Raw genomic sequence first — 17,587 nt, forward strand, 5'->3', positions numbered from 1 at the left:
CCAGACATAGTGCGGTTCATGAAGTATTTTCAAGAGAATTTAATTATAATAGTACTAAAATCATCCCTTCACATTTTCTTAATTTTAATTGCAATCCTAAAATTCTTTAATTATTAATGATATCATTTCTGTGGTTGTTAAGCATCCTCGATGTTGCAGCAAACAGGAAAGTCACTCAAAGACATCAGTTAGAAAGTATCCCCACCAAACTGCAATTCACATTCTTTTCTTCGCTGTGAAAAAATGTTAACTGCCTATCTGAAGTGAAGCAGCCTCCGAAGCAAGAATGTCTTTTGAATGTACTGCATCGAAATCATTTACCATTTTGGGGTAACAGCACACACCCACACGGCTTCGCGTACGCCAGGCACTGTCGTAGGTTCTTTGTACAGAACGGCTCATGGAGTGCTCACAGAGCCCGATGAGGTGGGCACTGCGACAACCCCAACTTTACAGATGAGGACACCGAGGCACAGACACATTAAGGAACTCACCCAAGACCACACAGGTAAGGAAATGCGGAGCCAGACGGTCTGCCCCTAAATCCTGCTAACTCCTGTACTGTATTGCCTCTCAACAGTTCTTCAAAGACGAAACCAAACACTAGTAAATAAAAATCACAGTGAAACACCAGCCACCTACAACCCCTGAGGTATGTCTTGAATGACGGCACTCTCCGAGTGAGTGAGAGTCTAGCTCCTTTGAGGCCAAATCTGAGACCGAGCCTGTCCGTGAAATGGCCACACCAGCCACAGAGCTACTGAAACTTGAAAGGTGACTAGTCCGAGATGAAATGTGCTGGATGTATAAAATAAGTTCTGAATTTGAGAGGCTCTGTATGAAAAAGGAATGTAAAGTATCTCACTAATAAGGTTTCAATATTAACTACATGCTTACATAATTTTGGAAAGAGCGAGTTATATTTGTTTCTTTACACTTTTTTAACATGCTATTAGAAATTTAAAAATCATCTTGTGGCTCCCATTATGTTTCTACTGGACAGAGCTCACGTCAAATGTACCCAGCCGCTGTCTACATCACTGGTATGATTTACTCGTTTCTTGACGACTCAGTCATCAGGAGGAACTTTAACCACCACCCTGTGTGTAATCTGCAATCTGTAATTGTGATTGTCTTCGGTGCTGACGGAGGTCAGGCCGCCCACCCTCAGACCACAACCGTAGGCTGTGCTTGAAGTGTGTCTCTCCACGGTGCCCAGCAGACGGCCCGCAGCGACGCTCCCCCCGGCACCCTCAGACACAGTGTCCGAACACAGAGAAGCCAGGGCAATCAGGGTTGTGCAACGCGTGCAGGAAGGCCTGAAGAGGGTCTCCCACACATTGGCTTCAGTGCTAGATTCTTCCGTGACTCTCGACGGAGCGGAGGCCCTTTCTGCCTCGACTACCTGAGTCCCGCCATCGGCTCTGCACGCGCAGAGCCAACTGGAACTGAGAGCGGAGGACCTGACAGCTCAGCTCAGTGGGGCAGCAGCCGTTTCACCCTGAGAAGACGGCGTTCTGGAGACAGATGGTGCTGACGGGTGCGCAACACTGTCAACGTACTTAATGCCACAGAACTGCACACTTACACACGGCTAAACTGGAAATTTTATGTTATGTATATTTTACCACAATTAAAAAAACCCACAACAGTGTCATATCTTTCTTAGGATCAAGTTCAAACTCTTACCCAGGTCACACATGGCCCTCTGACTCGGACCTGTACCCACCTTTCTAGCCTCCCTCATTTCAACTGGCCTCTTGCTCCAGGCCATCCCCCCAACACATCACGCAGATTCGGATCTCAATGCCTTGCATGTGTTCAACTCTCCTAAAGCCTTTCCCCATCATCTCTACCCCTCTCCCTCTTTTGGAAATTCCACGCAAACATCACCTCCTCTCTGAAGATTCCCCCAACATCCCAAGGTTGGGAGGACTCCTCTTGCTGCTGTGCTCGCTGTACCCTGTGCTCCACCGCTCTTAACGATTTTTACCTTGTTGGAATGACACTTTTGTTTACATGACTGTTCCCCACTGGGAGCTCAGGGAGAGCACGCCCATGCGCGGCCCTGGCACAGAGCCAGCACGTAAGCGCTGCCCTAAATGCCTGTTGAGGCCATTCAGTAAACAAGTACTTACTGAATGCTTATCAGGGAGGTCCCGTCCCAAGCACTGGGGCTACTGCAGTGGAAAAAGAAAACAAAACTCTGCTTGCATGAAGACATCCCACAAATGCCATAAATAAATGCCAGGGGACATAAGTACTATAAAGAGAAACAAAGCAAAGGGAGGGGCATTTTATATGGGGTGGCCTGGAAGGTGCCCTCTAAGTACAGACCAGGAAGAAGGGGGTAACTCTCAGCTCATTGGTAGAACACAAGTGAACTCAATCTTATCCTGGTTCTAAACTGTGGTCTAGAAAACAGAAGGTACTGGAAAGAGAAGGTAAACTTTAATTTCCAAGAAAAGCAAGCCAATCGTCCTCCCTCTGTCCTAGCAACATGACAGATTTTGCCATTACTACTATCACGTTCTCTCAGCATGAAGAACATAAGCATTCCACCTTGGTGGGATAAAATGCACGTAGGGTCCTTTTCTGACTGAATCCTGCCCACCATGAAGCCTTCTGGTTGCTAGAGAAAACTTAAGAGAACATTTATTGAGTACTTATTCTGTCTGTTAACAGAATGCTCTAAGCATTTGACAATCCTCACAATGGCTTTTTGAGCCATCCTATTATTGGACTCATTTTAAAGAGGAAAATAAGCATGCAGAGAGATTAAATAACCTGTCGGAAGTCACGGACTAGCAAGTGGCAAAGCCAGAATGTGAAACCTGGGCTCTAGAGTCGGAGATGATAACCACTAGGCTATCTGTTTCACATGTATTTCCTATCACAAAACACTCTTTGTTCCTACTGTCCCGTTTGTTTTCTTGTTAATCCTAAAATTGTCAAATTTTTCTTCATCTTTCTTCACATTTTGCCCAAACCTCATTTCCTATTTCCAGGTCTACCACAAAAATCTCTGTCTGTATGTTGATCATTTGTGAGGCTGATTATTACTTACTAATTTCATTTTCAAGACTGCCACTAGAAATGCAAACATAGCCTAGAGTAGAAAGCAGAATCCAAAGTATCAGTGCAAAGACAGCTCATGCTGCTACACACAGTGTGCATGCGTGTGTGAAGCCTTCCAGGTGCCGAGAGCACAAAGACGGAGGAGGTCAGGCCAGCCCCCGCCCCAGGAAGCTCCGGCGGGTCTAGCCGGGGCTTAGGGTGGGGCTGACTGACACGTACGAGGCAAGATGCGTGTGGTATGCCACAGATGCCAGGCAGCGACCTAGAATGCCTAAACCACAGCATTAAAAACCACTTAATATTGGGCAAATGATTTTTTTTTACTGGGTGTGTTTATTTTACCCTAAGATCTAAGAGTAAACTCTTTCTCGTACAGCAGGTGTCTCAAGCTCCATACAACCAAAATAAAACTCAACGGTCCCCTTAAGTCCTGAAAATCTATTCCTTCTCAAGTGGCCTTTATCTTAAAGGAAAGACAAGCCTGGCTGCTGAAGCAATAAACCGATTATCCTCAACGCCAGCCGCAGGACTTCCTTCCTGCCTCTCTCAACCGCACACACACTCACACACACGCGCACACAAGCAATCACACACTCCATCGGATCTGTTTTACCTACTGACTGGATCATTCTCTTCTGCAGATCAAAGCTGGTTTGCACCAACTAGTCTCCTAACCGCTCTTCCTGCTTCTTTTTAATCTCCCTTACTCCACAGTCCCCTCTCTCTGGCTTCAGAATTATCCCTCTTTCAAACAAATCTGAACACACCATTCCACTTTTTATAAATGTTTGGTGGTTTTGATGACTCACAGGATCACGTGTGAACCCCACTACATCACACATCCCTCTTCACAAGGGGTCCCATGCTACTCTCCACATGACATCTTCTTTCATTCAACAAATTGTCACTGAACGCCAACTGTGTGATCAGTCCCTGGCGCAGGCGCTGGTGGTAAGTGGCATAAAAGGGGACAGCTTCTGCCCTAATGAAACTTAAGAGACACTAAGCAGTCACACGAATGAGTGTTTCACTACAACTACGGCAAGTACCACAAAGACCCTTCAGGCAACGTGTTCTGAAGGAGGCAGTGGTGATGGTTGGACAACCTTATGATGACGCTAAAACCCCCTGAACTGTACAGCTTACGAGGTGAATTTCTCACATAGAAATTGTAACTTAAAAGAAGACGACCCACTGGGTTGCATCCCTCTATTGGTATACCTGGCCAACACAGACACGGTGAAAGCTTCCCAGAAAAAAACAAAACTTACCACAAATAACGAACATTTACAGAGCATCTACTACACAACAGGCCCCTTTCACTGTAATAATCAACCTGATCCTCCTGCCTACGCTACAAAGTTGCTGTTACCCTCAGTTTAAGAACTGAAGGTCCAGGTCACTTTACCCAAGGCAGAGAGCCGGATGGTGATGACAGAATCCACACTCAGGCCAACTGATGCCATAACCCACACTCGCCTCTGCTACATCTAGGCAATGCCTACTACTCAGAACTACTTACGATATAAAAAATAAATCACTGTTTCATTTCCTTCGGTAGAAATTTATCATACCTTCTGTCTTTAAAATAGCCTCTATGAGGGCTGCCTGGGTGGCTCAGTCGGTTAAGCATCTGACTCTTGATTTCAGGTCATGATCTCAGGGTCTTGAGATCAAGCCCGGTGTCAGGCTCCTAGCTCAGCAGGGAGTCGGCTTGGGATTCTCTCCCCCTTCCCCTGCTCACACTCAGTCTCTCTCAAATAAATTTTAAGAATCTTTAAAAAAAAGAAGCCTAAATGAATAAACTGTAAAGCCTACAAGATCCTCAACTCCCCCACCATCATCACCTTTCTGATTTTATCTCTCCCTCTCTCTCCCTCACACACTCTGCTCCAGCCACACAGGCCTCCTTTCCTTTCTCCAGTATGCTGGGCATGGTCCTACCACAGGGCCTTTACATCTGCTTGAGCTATGATGATTACAATCATGACATATTTTAAATCATGATTCTGCCAAAACTTCAGTTAACATTTTCTGTAGCTATACTAACAATAGTACTAGCAAGATCCTGTACTGAACTATACACTAATACTTTGAATGTCATTAATTTAAAATTTTTTTTTAATTTTTTAATTTATTTATTTGACAGAGAGAGAGAGATCACAAGTAGGCAGAGAGGCAGGCAGAGAGAGGAGGAAGCAGGCTCCCTGCGGAGCAGAGAGCCCGATGCGGGGCTCAATCCCAGGACCCTGAGATCATGACCTGAGCCGAAGGCAGCGGCTTAATCCACTGAGCCACCCAGGCGCCCCTGAATGTCATTAATTTTAAAACAACCTCATTTTCCCAGTATTTTATTGTTCTACATGATGTCACCATGCAAAGATTTTTATTTTACAACATCTGGTAACAGTAGATTTTGCTTACCAATTAGTGTGAACAATCATACAGCTACATTTGCAGCAAAATAAAACAAAGCAATTAAGCCAAGAAAGTGTCACAATAGAATTGATTACCACCATTCCTAAGTTCATTTCCAGAACCACAGTTTGTGAAATAACTATGGCAACAACACTTCAGGGCACCAAAATACCACCGAATTTTGCTGAAAACCACTGCCCGTCTGTGCAACACACACAAAAATACATGTCCACAACCAGTTATATGATTTCAACACAGTAACATGATGACAATTTAAGTTCCTGTCATGCTCAAAATCCTAAGTAACTCTTAAGCATATATACTGGCACAGACTACTCAAAGTGGATGCTAAGAAAGGAAAATTGCCTTCATATTCAAACTAGAATTGTGCCCAAACTCAGGATGATGGAAACTATCTCTTTTTCTCAATAAGATTACCTTGGTAACACCAAAGGAAAAAAAAAAATCCCAAATAATCTAATTTAAAATGGGCAAAAGACATGAACAGACATTTCTCCAAAGACACACAGACAGTCAACAGACACATGGAAAGATGCTCAGCATCACCTGGCATCAGGAAAATGCCAATCCAAACCACAATGAGATATCACCTCCCACCGGTCAGTTGGCTAAAATCAAAAACACAAGAAACAACAAGTGTTGCTGAAGTGTTAAGAACAGAAACCTTAAACACTGTTGGTGAGAATGTAAACTGGGCAGCCACTCTGGAAAACACTACAGTTTTCTCAAAAAATTAAAAATAGAACTAACACATGATTAAAAATACTACACCTGGGTATTTACCCAAAGAATACGAAAACACAAATTTGAAAAGATGCATGCACTCTTATGTTTACTGCGGCATTATCTGCACGTAGCCAAATTATGGAAGCAGCCCAAGTGGCCATCAATAGATGAGTGAATAAAGAAGATGCTGTGTGCATATATATATATGTATATACATATCTATATACACATACATATCTATATACACATACATACATATATATATACACAATGGAATATTACTTAGCCAAAAAAAAAAAAAAGGAATCTTGCCCTTTGCAACAAATGGATGGAGCTAGAGGATATGATGCTAAGTGAAATAAGTCAAAGAAAGACAAATACTAAATGATTTTACTCATATGTAGAATTTAAGACACAAAACAAAGGAACAAAGAAAAAAAGAGACAAACCAAGAAACAGACTCTTAACTCTAGAGAGAGCACGTGGACGGTCACCAGGGCAGGAGGTGACTAAACCGGGGAAGAAGAGCATACGTGCGCGAACACTGAGTAATGTGAGAATTGTTGACTCACTCACTGTACACCTGAAACTAGTATAACGCCGTATGTTAACTATACCGGAATTTTAAAAATTCACCTCAGGATTCTTTTAAATAATAAGCTCCGTTTGAGCTGAGCGTAACGGGAAAATTTTTGCCAAATTCAATTCACTAGCACCCCCCGCAAAGTGCTTGGCCTACAACAAACTTCCCTAAGTGACTGGCACAAAGATAGGAGCAAAGGCTTCCAGTCGGCTTGTTTGTTTTCAAACCTTGCTCTACTGCTTACCAGCTGGAGGACCTTCGCCAAGTTTCTCTACCTCTTGAGCCTCAGTTCTCCATAAAAACAGAGATACCGGGCGCCTGGGTGGCTCAGTGGTTTAAGCCGCTGCCTTCGGCTCGGGTCATGATCTCAGGGTCCTGGGATCAAGTCCCGCATCGGGCTCTCTGCTCGGCAGGGAGCCTGCTTCCCTCTCACTCTCTCTGCCTGCCTCTCTGCCTACTTGTATCTCTCTCTGTCAAATAAATAAATAAAATCTTTAAAAAAAAACAAAACAGAGATACCGCCGCAAAACCCGTGACACAGGGCCTCAGCACCTAATGACAAATACCACAGCTATTCACCATCACCAAACTGAGCTGCAGGAAGAAGCCAGAGCTGCCACTTTACGGCTCTGCTTCACACTGCAACCTTCAGAAGAGCCGTCCACGAAGACGATTTTTAAGTCCAATAAAGTCGTCATAATACAAGCTTTTAAATACACATCTTCGTATGACCAAGGCTTTGCTTTTCCTTTTATGAATTTCTGGGCAATCTAAAGGTTAGAATTATTTTAAATGACAATATTATGCCTGTAATTTTTGTTTTAAAGAAACTAGTTTTCTCTCTCTTGCAAAAATAAAATCTTTAAAAAAAAAAAAAAGTGCACCTGGGTGGCTCAGTGGTTTGAGAGCTGCCTTCTGCTCTGCTCATGATCCCAGGGTGCTGGGATCCAGTCTGGCATGGGGCTTTCTGCTCAGCCAGGAGTAGGCTTCTCCCTCTGCCCCTCCCCCCAGCTGGTTTTCTCTCTCTTGGCAAAATAAAAACTTGAAAAAAAAATAAAAAAAGAAACTAGAGTTAAAAAGAAAATCTTCTCCAGTCTTCAGGGTTTTGGCTACTGCATTAGGCTACACGTTCAAGCCTATCAAGTGACTGAATTATTAATTCGCAATAATAGTGACCACCTACGGAGCTCTTATCTGCTCTACAGTACAAAGATACTTGGGCATGAACAAACTTACTATCAGGGCTGTCAAAACAAGTGTCGGGTTGCCTCAGCCTGTGAAGCAGCCCGACTATTGCCCTTCATGAAAGAATCTGCTACGTATCAACTGCCGGACCAACCATAAACAGCTGGAAATCACCAAGACCAACTCACTTCACAGGTGAGAAACTGAAGCCCAAACAAAGTAAGTCCAAAGGTCACAAGGTTACTACAAGTGGGGACTAGAACCTAAATCTCCCTACTTCTAATTTGTTGTATCAATTACAGGACAGCTGATGGGTTAAGAAGAGAAAGACCTATTCCGCTACGTCAGGTATCTTTGTTCATTGTTGGGAAGAAAGCGAATACCCAAAATAAGTGAACGTTTGTTTAATGAGAACTAAATGTTAAGTACAAATTCATTTAACCCCTAGGTGAAACGGCTCCAGGACAGAAAGGAGTGGAATCAGCTGGTCACACTACGTGGTGTCCACTGCATAAAAGAAGTCACTACCAACAGGACAGAAACACTACCAACAGAGTGCCTGTCGTCTGAACAAAACTCACTGTAGAACCACTGAACTTCCTTTACTCGCATTAACATTCCTTTGGAAGAGAAGAAACTACCCTTAGCGCCATTCCCCGGATACATGTTTCGCCACTGCACAGGAAGTTTTACCAGCTGCGAAGTGCTCGCTCTCTTCTGAAAAGAGCGTGACCAAATTGCTGACGAATGAGCAAGCCAGTTTTCATACTTTCATGGTCTGAATCAGGCTATTTTTACTAATACTCTTATTTCTATCAAAGTTATCGAGGCACGACCTAAAAGCTTTCAGGTCTGGATCTTAGGGAGGACCTAACAAGTAATCTTTAAAGCACAGCCCACTTTCTTCTTGGGAAAACATTGTTAAAATGTCATCCACTGACAAAAAGGTGAATGACTATGGGCATCAGAACGCAATACTATTTTAATAAGGGAAAATTCCAAAATATAACTTTGTTTAAAAGTAGATAGTCCCAGGGGCGCCTGGGTGGCTCAGTCTGTTAAGTGACCAACTCTTGATATCAGGGTCATGAGTTCAAGCCCCCCACACTGGGCTCATGCTGGGCATGGAGCCCACTTAAAAGAAAAAAAAAGTAAATAGTCACGGAACTTCCCATAACAGTCAAATTGAAGTCCTCCACAAAGACTTTATTGTGTCAGATGAAAACGTGGCAGGATACTCCCATTTATTCCCAGCAGCTGAGAGACTGGGTGCTACAGTAAACCACCCGATCAATTAAAAGTTACCAAGACAATACACACAAACTGCCAATTTGTTAACTAAATTATAAATATAAATAACTAAAAAAAATATATTATAAACCTATGTTGCCCAAGACGGTAGCCACTGACCGCATGTGGCTACTGAGTACTTGAAACATGCTACTGTAAACTGAGGTGTACTATAAATGTAAAACTTCACCAGTTTCACACTGGATTTCAATGATTTAGTGTAAAGAAATAAGAAAGTAAAACACCACATTAGTAAACTTCTTCCTGTTGATTACTTGCTAAAATAATACTTCCGATATAATGAGTTAATAAAAGACATTACTAAAATATCATCTTCTTATGTAGTTCCTAGAATACTTAAAATCACATTTGTGTGGCTCACATTACATTCCTATTAGGAAGTACTGCTCTATACAAAGCATGCAAAATATGATCTAATCTTCCTTTGATGATTCATCATGATGATGAGCACCAACTACACAATAAAGAAAAATCTGATTTCTATCTTGGATACACAGTTTAAGACAGGACCAAGAAAAAATGGCATGTCCTTAGAATGGTATTAAATCTACAACCAGCCTCAGCTGTGTTAATGGAGGAAGGACTCAATCCTCCAAGTAGAATTTTTTAGGGATCTAGAAGAAATACAGACCCAAAGTCCACAAAAGAGAGACCAAGAGAAATACCATCTGCTTCTAGAAGGCATTTTAAAGCAAAAACAGTGTTTTTTTTTTTTATTTTTTTAAAGATTTTATTTATTATTTATTTGTCAGAGAGAGAGACAGAGAGAGAAAGATCACAAGTAGGCAGAGGCAGAGGGAGAAGCAGGCTCCCTGCCGAGCAAGGAAGCGGGATATGGGACTTGATCCCAGGACGCTAGGATCATGACCTGAGCCGAAGGCAGCCGCTCAACCAACTGAGCCACCCAGGCGTCCCAAAAGCAGTGTGTTTTATTTTTTGAAAGATTTTTATTTATTCATTTGACAGACAGAGGTCACAAGTAGGCAGAGAGGCAGGCAGAGAGAGAGAGGAGGAAGCAGGCTGTCCGCAGAGCAGAGAGCCTGATGCGGGGCTTGATCCCAGAACCCTGGGATCATGACCTGAGCCGAAGGCAGAGGCTTTAACCCACTGAGCCACCCAGGCGCCCCAAGCAGTGTGTTTTAAATAGTTAATCGACTTATCTGTTTTTTCTAAAGTAGTATTTGATTACTTTGAGTATCATGAAGAAATTTCCCAACTGTGAGCAAACTTCTTACAAAAGAAACCCGATAAAGAGCTGGAAACCCTAACCGTGTGCAACAGAGGTAAAACGTCTGAGCGTACCATACGGAAAATGTAAGCCACCCTTCACAGGGTATTCACACCGAAACACTGCACAATGATGAAACCAATCAAAATTTCAGAACTACCCTGCAGTATTACTGTAGTACATAGTGAAATCAACTATTGCGTGATTTAACTAACGCTGCTTTCCGAATTCCAAGTCTAGATTCTCCAAATCTAGCCAGCGAGCATTAGAGCGGGAACAGCTTCCAAACGCCTTATCTTGCAGAGGTTAAAATTAGAAACTGACAATTCAGAGCCATATTAACAACAATAAATATTGGCACGGCAACCTGTCTGTCAGCACTTTTGGACACATCACCCTTTCTGATCCTCGGGACAGCCCTCGGACACTGGTACGTTTTTATTCCTACTTCAGAGGTAACTCCAGGCTTGAGACCTTGACTTGTTCAAGGTCACACAGCTAAAAAGTAGCAGCAGCAGCAGCACTCCGCATCTTCGGCCGCTCCCCCAGCCCTCCTTCCAGGACAAGCCGAGCACGCATTTAAAACCAAATATGCAGAAACCCAACAGGCCCTGATGCCAAAGAAGGATCTAAGGATCAATGAGGTCAAAGCTTAAGACTCTGTAAACACCATGTGCTGGAACGAGTTCAAAAAGGGGAGAAGAGATTATCGAGAGACAGGAAATGACTTGAAAGGTGGGGGGGGGGGTCCTAATCTAAACGTCCTTGAGGGCGGCACCGCACGAGAGCAGTGTTCAAGCAGAACCTGCGGAGAAACGGCGCTTCCCGTCAGAAACGTGACTTCCAGTGCAGAAGCTGTCGCTTAAAGCAGTGATTCTGTTGTCACTCTGCTCTACGCGCGTTCGAGGGTTTCACTTGAAATGAAGGCGCTCCGGAAACCAGGACATCGCGCCGGACACCCGCCGTCCTACCTCGCTTCCCAAGTCCTGGCGTCCACCTCCCAGGCAGCCCGATCGGAAAACCCGTACCTCGGCGCGCTCGGCGATCCCGACCGCAGGTGAAGGCAAGGGCCCACCCCCCGCACGGCGCGTCCTGGAGGACAGGACAAAGGCGGCACCGCCGCGGACGAACCTCGCTCCACCGCCGGCTCACAGAGACCGCAGGCCGGGGAACGCGAAGGCTCCCGCCCCCGAGCCGCGCGCGAGGGGTTCCCAAGATGGCCCCCCGCGCCCATCCCCTGGGTAGATTCCTAAATACAACACGATTTCCCACCCAGGGAAGGGCTGCGGAGATCCGCGGGGCGCCGGGCGTGGGAACGCCACACGGGGAGTCCACACCGCCCGCTCCGAACGCGAGCCCAGCGAATGGCAGGCGGGGGTCACCGGGGCGCCGCGAGACCCCGAAAGGGAGCGGGCGCCAAACGACACCCCCGTCGGGCCACCCGCCAGGACGGGCTTCCCCTCCCGGGCAGCCCCAGCTTCCGAGGGTCGGCAGGAAGGGCCGAGCCGCGGCGGAGGGGGCGCCGGAGGTGGGGGGCCCGTCGCGATCCTCGCCGCGGCCCCGGCCGCCGACCCCCGGCCCTGGGCCCCGGTTCCCCGCCCGGCCCGCGCTGACAGCCCCGGCGCCGCCCCCACCTGCCCGCCCGGGGGGCGCCGGGGCCGGGCGCGCCCGCCAGGCCACTTCCTTCCCCGCCCGCCCGCCCGGCCTCGCGCGGGCCCCGGAGGCGGGGAGCCGCGGGAGGAAGGAGGCTTGGCCGGCCGCCCGCGGAGGAAGCCGCCGCCGTCCGCACCCACCGGCATCATCTCGGCGCGGGTCCGCGGCGCCCTCGACCGCCTGACAGGACGCTCGGCGCCGCGCCGCGCCCGCCGCTCCGGCCGTCCTCGCAGGCCGCGCGCCCGCCGCCGCGCTCTCGGGCCCTCAGCGGCGAGGCGGCGGCTGCGGCTGCGGCGGGCTGCGGAGCCTGACCGGCCCTGTCGCGGCCGCCGGCGCGCTGCGTCGTTGTCCCGGGAGCGGCCGCCGTCGCCGCCTCCGCCCGACCGCCTCGCGCCGCCGGCCCTCGGGCTCTCTCCTCAGCCCCCGCAGGCCCCGCCCCCAGCGCGTCGCCCCACACAGGGCCAGCCACCCCCTCCGATTGGCTCGGCGGGGGCGGGGGCGGGGCCGAGGGCGGGGCTTCCTGGCCCCGCCTGCCCAAAGCCGCTCTCGCGGCGGCCAGGTGAGAGCGCGCCCGTGCGCGTCCGCGCTCCCGAGGGCGGGCGCGCTGCGGACGCCCCGCCGCTGCCCCGCCCCGCGTGGAGGCCTGCGGGCTCCGGGCCGCGCGCGACCGAGAGCACGGGTTCTCCGAGACCTCGGGAAAGGGAAAACGGAGGCGGGAAGAGGGCAGGGCCCGGGCGCGGCTCCGCAGGGAGCCACGCAGGGCGGGGACTCGAACCTTGGGCTCCGGACGGCCGCCGTGGGGCGGGGCGCATCCCGCGGCGACGGCGCGCGTCCGCGGCTGACCGAGGCCTGACCCCGGGCTCCCCGCGCCGGGCGAGGCTGTAGCCGGGGTCTGGGTCGGAGGGGCGTGGCGCGCCCCCAGACATCCACGTGACCCGGCACCGCGGCGCTCGGACGGACCCGGGAACCCGCCCTGCGCTCCGGCCCCCGGGCCCCGCTCCGGCCTCCGCCCCCGCGGCTTCTGGGCCCGCGGCGCCCTGCTCCCGCCGGCTTTCCGGGGCTCGTGCCCGCCCTCCACGCGCGGCCTTCGCGCCCGCGATACCCTCGGCCTCGAACGCCTGTGCCCACCTGTGCCAGCGTCGGTGCTGCTCGAACGACCCGGGTTCGAGCCCAGGCCCCATCTGTAGGGCCCAGGTCTCTTCCTACAGCCTTGTCTCCCCTGACATCTCCTTCTGGCCTGAGCGCCTGAGGGACGGAGACCAGGGCCCCTTGTCCAGAGCCCCGCGCAGGGCACGGCACGCACCGTGTAGCAAAGGCCGCAGAAAGGGCAGGCACCCTTCCTGTGCCCTCCACGCTGTGCCAATCATTTGAACCCCGGCTGAGATGAGATTGTGCCTGATGCACTCCACGGCCAGCGCTGAAACTTCCCCGAGCACCCTGAACACGGAGGTCTGCTTCCGGCCCAAGCACCAAAGGTCATCAGCCACCCTGCGAAGGGCCCGGCTGCTTGGAGACGGCGGCACGTCCCAGGGTCCATCCATCTGTAGCCTGTCCCGTCCTCTGAGAGGCTCAAGGCCGGTGGGTGGGGCTGCGGGGGGCAAGGAGGGAGGAGGCCCGGCAGTAAGCACTGTCCGCTTCATGGGAAGCCACCCCTGGTCTTCAGAGGCCACAGCGGTCGGTATTTAAGAGTGTAGACTTTCCAGTTAGACAAACAGCCTCTGCCACGCCCTCACTGCACGATCCTAGACAAGCTACATTCTCTCTGAATCTCAGTTTACCCATCCCTATAATGGGCCATTACAGAGATAATGGTGGCTGCCTCATCGGATTTGGGGAGGGTCAGACGAGGTATGAAAAGCTCCTAGCACAGTTTGTGGTACATGGTAAGTGCTCCATAAATCGTTTCCTGTAGTTACGCTATCATTAGCAAGCCGGCTTGTTGTACCTATGTCCCTGGGAGAGGGACCGCCCAGGAAGTTTAAAACTTGCACAGGTGGGCAGTAATGGCTAGTGACACATCTCTTCTGGGACCAGGGTTTGGAGAGAGAAGAGAAAGCTCTGGGTAATGGAGGAAGTCAGGACCTGGATTCGAATCCCTGCTGTGCTTCTCACTGTGTATGGTCCTAGGCAACCGGCACCCGGCCCTCTGGGGCTCCATTTCTCTCTGTGTAACCAGAGAGGGATTCGCTTCTGTGGTATCCAATGGCTTGCCAGCTCTGCCGTGCTAATGTTCATGAGTCGTGGGCTGGGTGCTGGCCCACTAAGCCAGGCAAGGGGACGGGCTTTGCCAGAGCACCGCGAAGTTGTGGCCCCTGCCTGGAGGTAGTCAGAGTGAGCCCAGTCTTCTGAGAAGGAAAGCCTAGCCATTGGGGTCCCACTCTTGCCTGTAGGACCCTTAGGTACAGAGAGGCAGCTGCCCTGCCCCCATGCCAAGGCCCCATCTATCCTCTAGGCAGGCCTGCTTCCCACGCCAGGCTGTTTAGTGACCCCGTCCCTCAGAGGCTCCCGTCCCAGTCCCCCAGAAGGCTGGTTCTCCTTCTCTCCGCCCTGCTGCACCTGCCACGCATCCAGACCAAATGTGTCGATAATTGGCCTCCCTGCTCTGACCTCCACGCCCAAATCATGCCCCACACGGACGCAGTCAGGTCGTATGTATGCGCGCCTGCCCTGTAAGGCTCTTCTGTCCCCCAGGCTCAAGTTCACACGAGGCCCTCCAGGAACCACTCCTGATGGGGGGGCATCGGCTTTAGTGTAATGTAAGAAGATGGGCGGGTTACACAGAGATGCACGGAAGCACATGTATGTTTGCTTGGAAACAATTGAGCAAAAAGGGGAGGGTGAGGCAGGGAGGGATGGCTGAAGCATACAGGCAAATTCCCGGTAAGTGCTGAATATGGGCGGTGGGCATGAGGGGGGGATTGTATTCGTCCCTCTACCTGGTATGTTTGAAATACTTCATAGTAACAGTGATTCAGTGCTCTTTAAAGCAAACACAAAGGCCATTCTGGGAGAAAACCAGTATAGATTCGTATCTGCATGAAGGATTTTTTTTTAAGATATTTATTTATTTATTTATTTATTTGACGGAGAGAGACACAGAGAGAGAGGGAACATAAGCAGGGGGAGTGGGAGAGGGAGAAGCAGGCTTCCAGCCAAGCAGGGAGCCCAATGCAGGGCCCAATTCCAGGACCCTGGGATCATGACCTGAGCTGAAGGCAGAGGCTTAACGACTGAGCCATCAGGCGCCCCTGCATGAAGGATTCTTGAAGTAGAGGCTGTGGGTAGGAACAGGCACTGCACAGACAAGGGACAGAAATCTGAGCGAGACTTTTCACTGTTTTTAAAAAACAGACTTTATTTTTAGAACCATTTTAAATTTACAAAAAAATTTCAAAGATAATATAAACAGTTCTCATAGCCTCCCTCGCCTCCCTGTTTTCTGTCTCATCAGTATCTTTTTTTTTTAAGATTTTATTTATTTATTTGACAAACAGAGATCACAAGTAGGCAGAGAGGCAGGCAGAGAGAGGAGGAAGCAGGCTCCCTGCTGAGCAGAAAGCCCGATGCAGGGCTCGATCCCAGGACCCTGGGATCATGACTGGAGCAGAAGGCAGAGGCTTTAACCCACTGAGCCACCCAGGCGCCCCCCAAAAATTTCAAAGATAATATAAATAGTTCTCATAGCCTCCCTTGCCTCCCTGTTTTCTGTCTCATCAGTATCTTGCATGAGGATGCTACGTTGGTTACAACCAGCGGACCTAGGTCAATACAGCAGAATAACAGAAGTCCATACTTCATTCAGATTTCCTTAGTCTTACCCAATGTCCTTTGTTGCAGGACCCCATCCAAGACACCACATTACCCTTAGTCATCGTGTATCCCTAGGCTCCTCTGGGCTGTGACAGTTTCCCAGAGTTTCCGTGTTTGTTTTTAATGACCTTGACAGTTTTGAGGAGTATAAGGTAGGTGTTTTGTAGAATATTCCTCATTTGAGATTTACCTAATGTTTTTCTTTTTTAAAAATATTTTATTTATTTATTTGACAGGCAGAGATCACAAATAGGCAGAGAGGCAGGCAGAGAGAGAGGAGGAAGCAGGCTCCCTGCTGAGCAGAGAGCCTGATGTGGGACTCGATTCCAGGACTCTGAGATCGTGACCTGAGCCGTAGGCAGAGGCTTAACCCACTGAGCCACCCAGGCGCCCTACCTAATGTTTTTCTTATCGTTAGACTGAGCTTAGGGGATTCTTGGGGGAAGGCCACATGGGTAAAGTGCCATTTTCACCACATCCTACCAAGGACACAGGCTATCAACATGATGCATCACCATTCATGATCTTGATCTTCTGATCATTGTTACTTTTTATGTTGGATTCTGGAGCCAGATGAATATACCACGATTTCAAACTAAAATATAAAGATCTTAGGACCTATGTGAGTTTGCAGGGGCTGCCAAAATGAAAGATTACAGAATGGGGGGCTTAAACAACAGAAATTTATTTTCTCACCATCCTGGGGGCTGAAAGTCCCAGATCAAGGTGGGGGCAGAGTTGGGTTCTTCTAAGGTCTCTCTCCTTGCAGATGGCCATTTCCTTGCTGGCTCTTTTCTCATTGTGCCTACATCCCTGCTGTCTCTCCCTCTTCCTGTAAGGACACCAGTCATATTGGCGTAGAGTTCACCCGTATGTCCTCTCTTTAAACTTGAGTCCCTCTGTCAAGGCCCTATCTCCACATAGTCACACCGGGAGGTTATAGAAGGGGTAGGACTTCGACACATGACTCTTGCGGGGGGGTAGGGGCACAATTCAGTCTGTAACAAGACCCCTCAGAAGGGCCACAACCCACTTTTGCAAGTTAACCTCCCGTGCCCCTAGCACGTCCCAGCAGGGATTCGTATACCCCTGCCACCCCAAACCCTAGCCATTCCCTCCCCCAAGTCCTCGTGCTCCGCCTTCCCGAGCCTGCAAAAGCGCTCTGTCCATTCCCTCCCGAAGTGCTACCTGTTCTTGTCACAGTTCGAATCCCTCCTCCTCTTCAAGGTTTTTCCAGATCCCTCCAGGAGAACTCAACCACCTTCTCCCAGACTGCTCAGCCCTGCGTCACCTGTCACAACCTGTCACACTTGTGACAACACACCTATTTGGCCTAGGGGTCAGTGCCCTCACGTAACAGAGGTTGATTGGTTTTCTCCTGGGTGCCGAGCCCTGGTCCAGGCTGTGGGGACAGAAACTTGAGCAAGACAAACACGGTTCCTAAATCCATGGAGCTTATATTCTTGTCAGGGGAGAAGAAGCTAAGCAAGAATAGAAAGAAAATACTTCAGACACCGGTTAAGTGTATTAAAAAACCAGCAAAGTCAGATAATGTGACTGCTCTTTCCAGAAGA

At 49.2% G+C, this 17,587-nt stretch overlaps 1 protein-coding gene across 9 annotated transcripts in view; it reads right to left on the minus strand.

The window, feature by feature from the left end:
• The window catches only part of PPP1R13B (protein phosphatase 1 regulatory subunit 13B), a 93,088-nt gene extending 76,177 nt beyond the window's left edge, over positions 1 to 16,911 (minus strand). For 5 of the 9 annotated variants that reach the window (XM_046008258.1, XM_046008265.1, XM_046008264.1 and 2 more), the window contains exon 1: positions 16,710 to 16,911. In XM_046008258.1, the coding sequence (XP_045864214.1) occupies positions 16,710 to 16,790 (81 nt within the window). In that variant the 5' untranslated portion in view covers positions 16,791 to 16,911. The other 4 variants (XM_046008261.1, XM_046008259.1, XM_046008263.1 and 1 more) reach the window with 4 other exon arrangements.
• Between the last annotated feature and the right edge of the window lie 676 nt (positions 16,912 to 17,587).

This window comes from Meles meles, chromosome 6 (assembly GCF_922984935.1).
Source record: "Meles meles chromosome 6, mMelMel3.1 paternal haplotype, whole genome shotgun sequence".
In the NCBI taxonomy this organism is placed as follows: Eukaryota; Metazoa; Chordata; class Mammalia; order Carnivora; family Mustelidae; genus Meles; species Meles meles.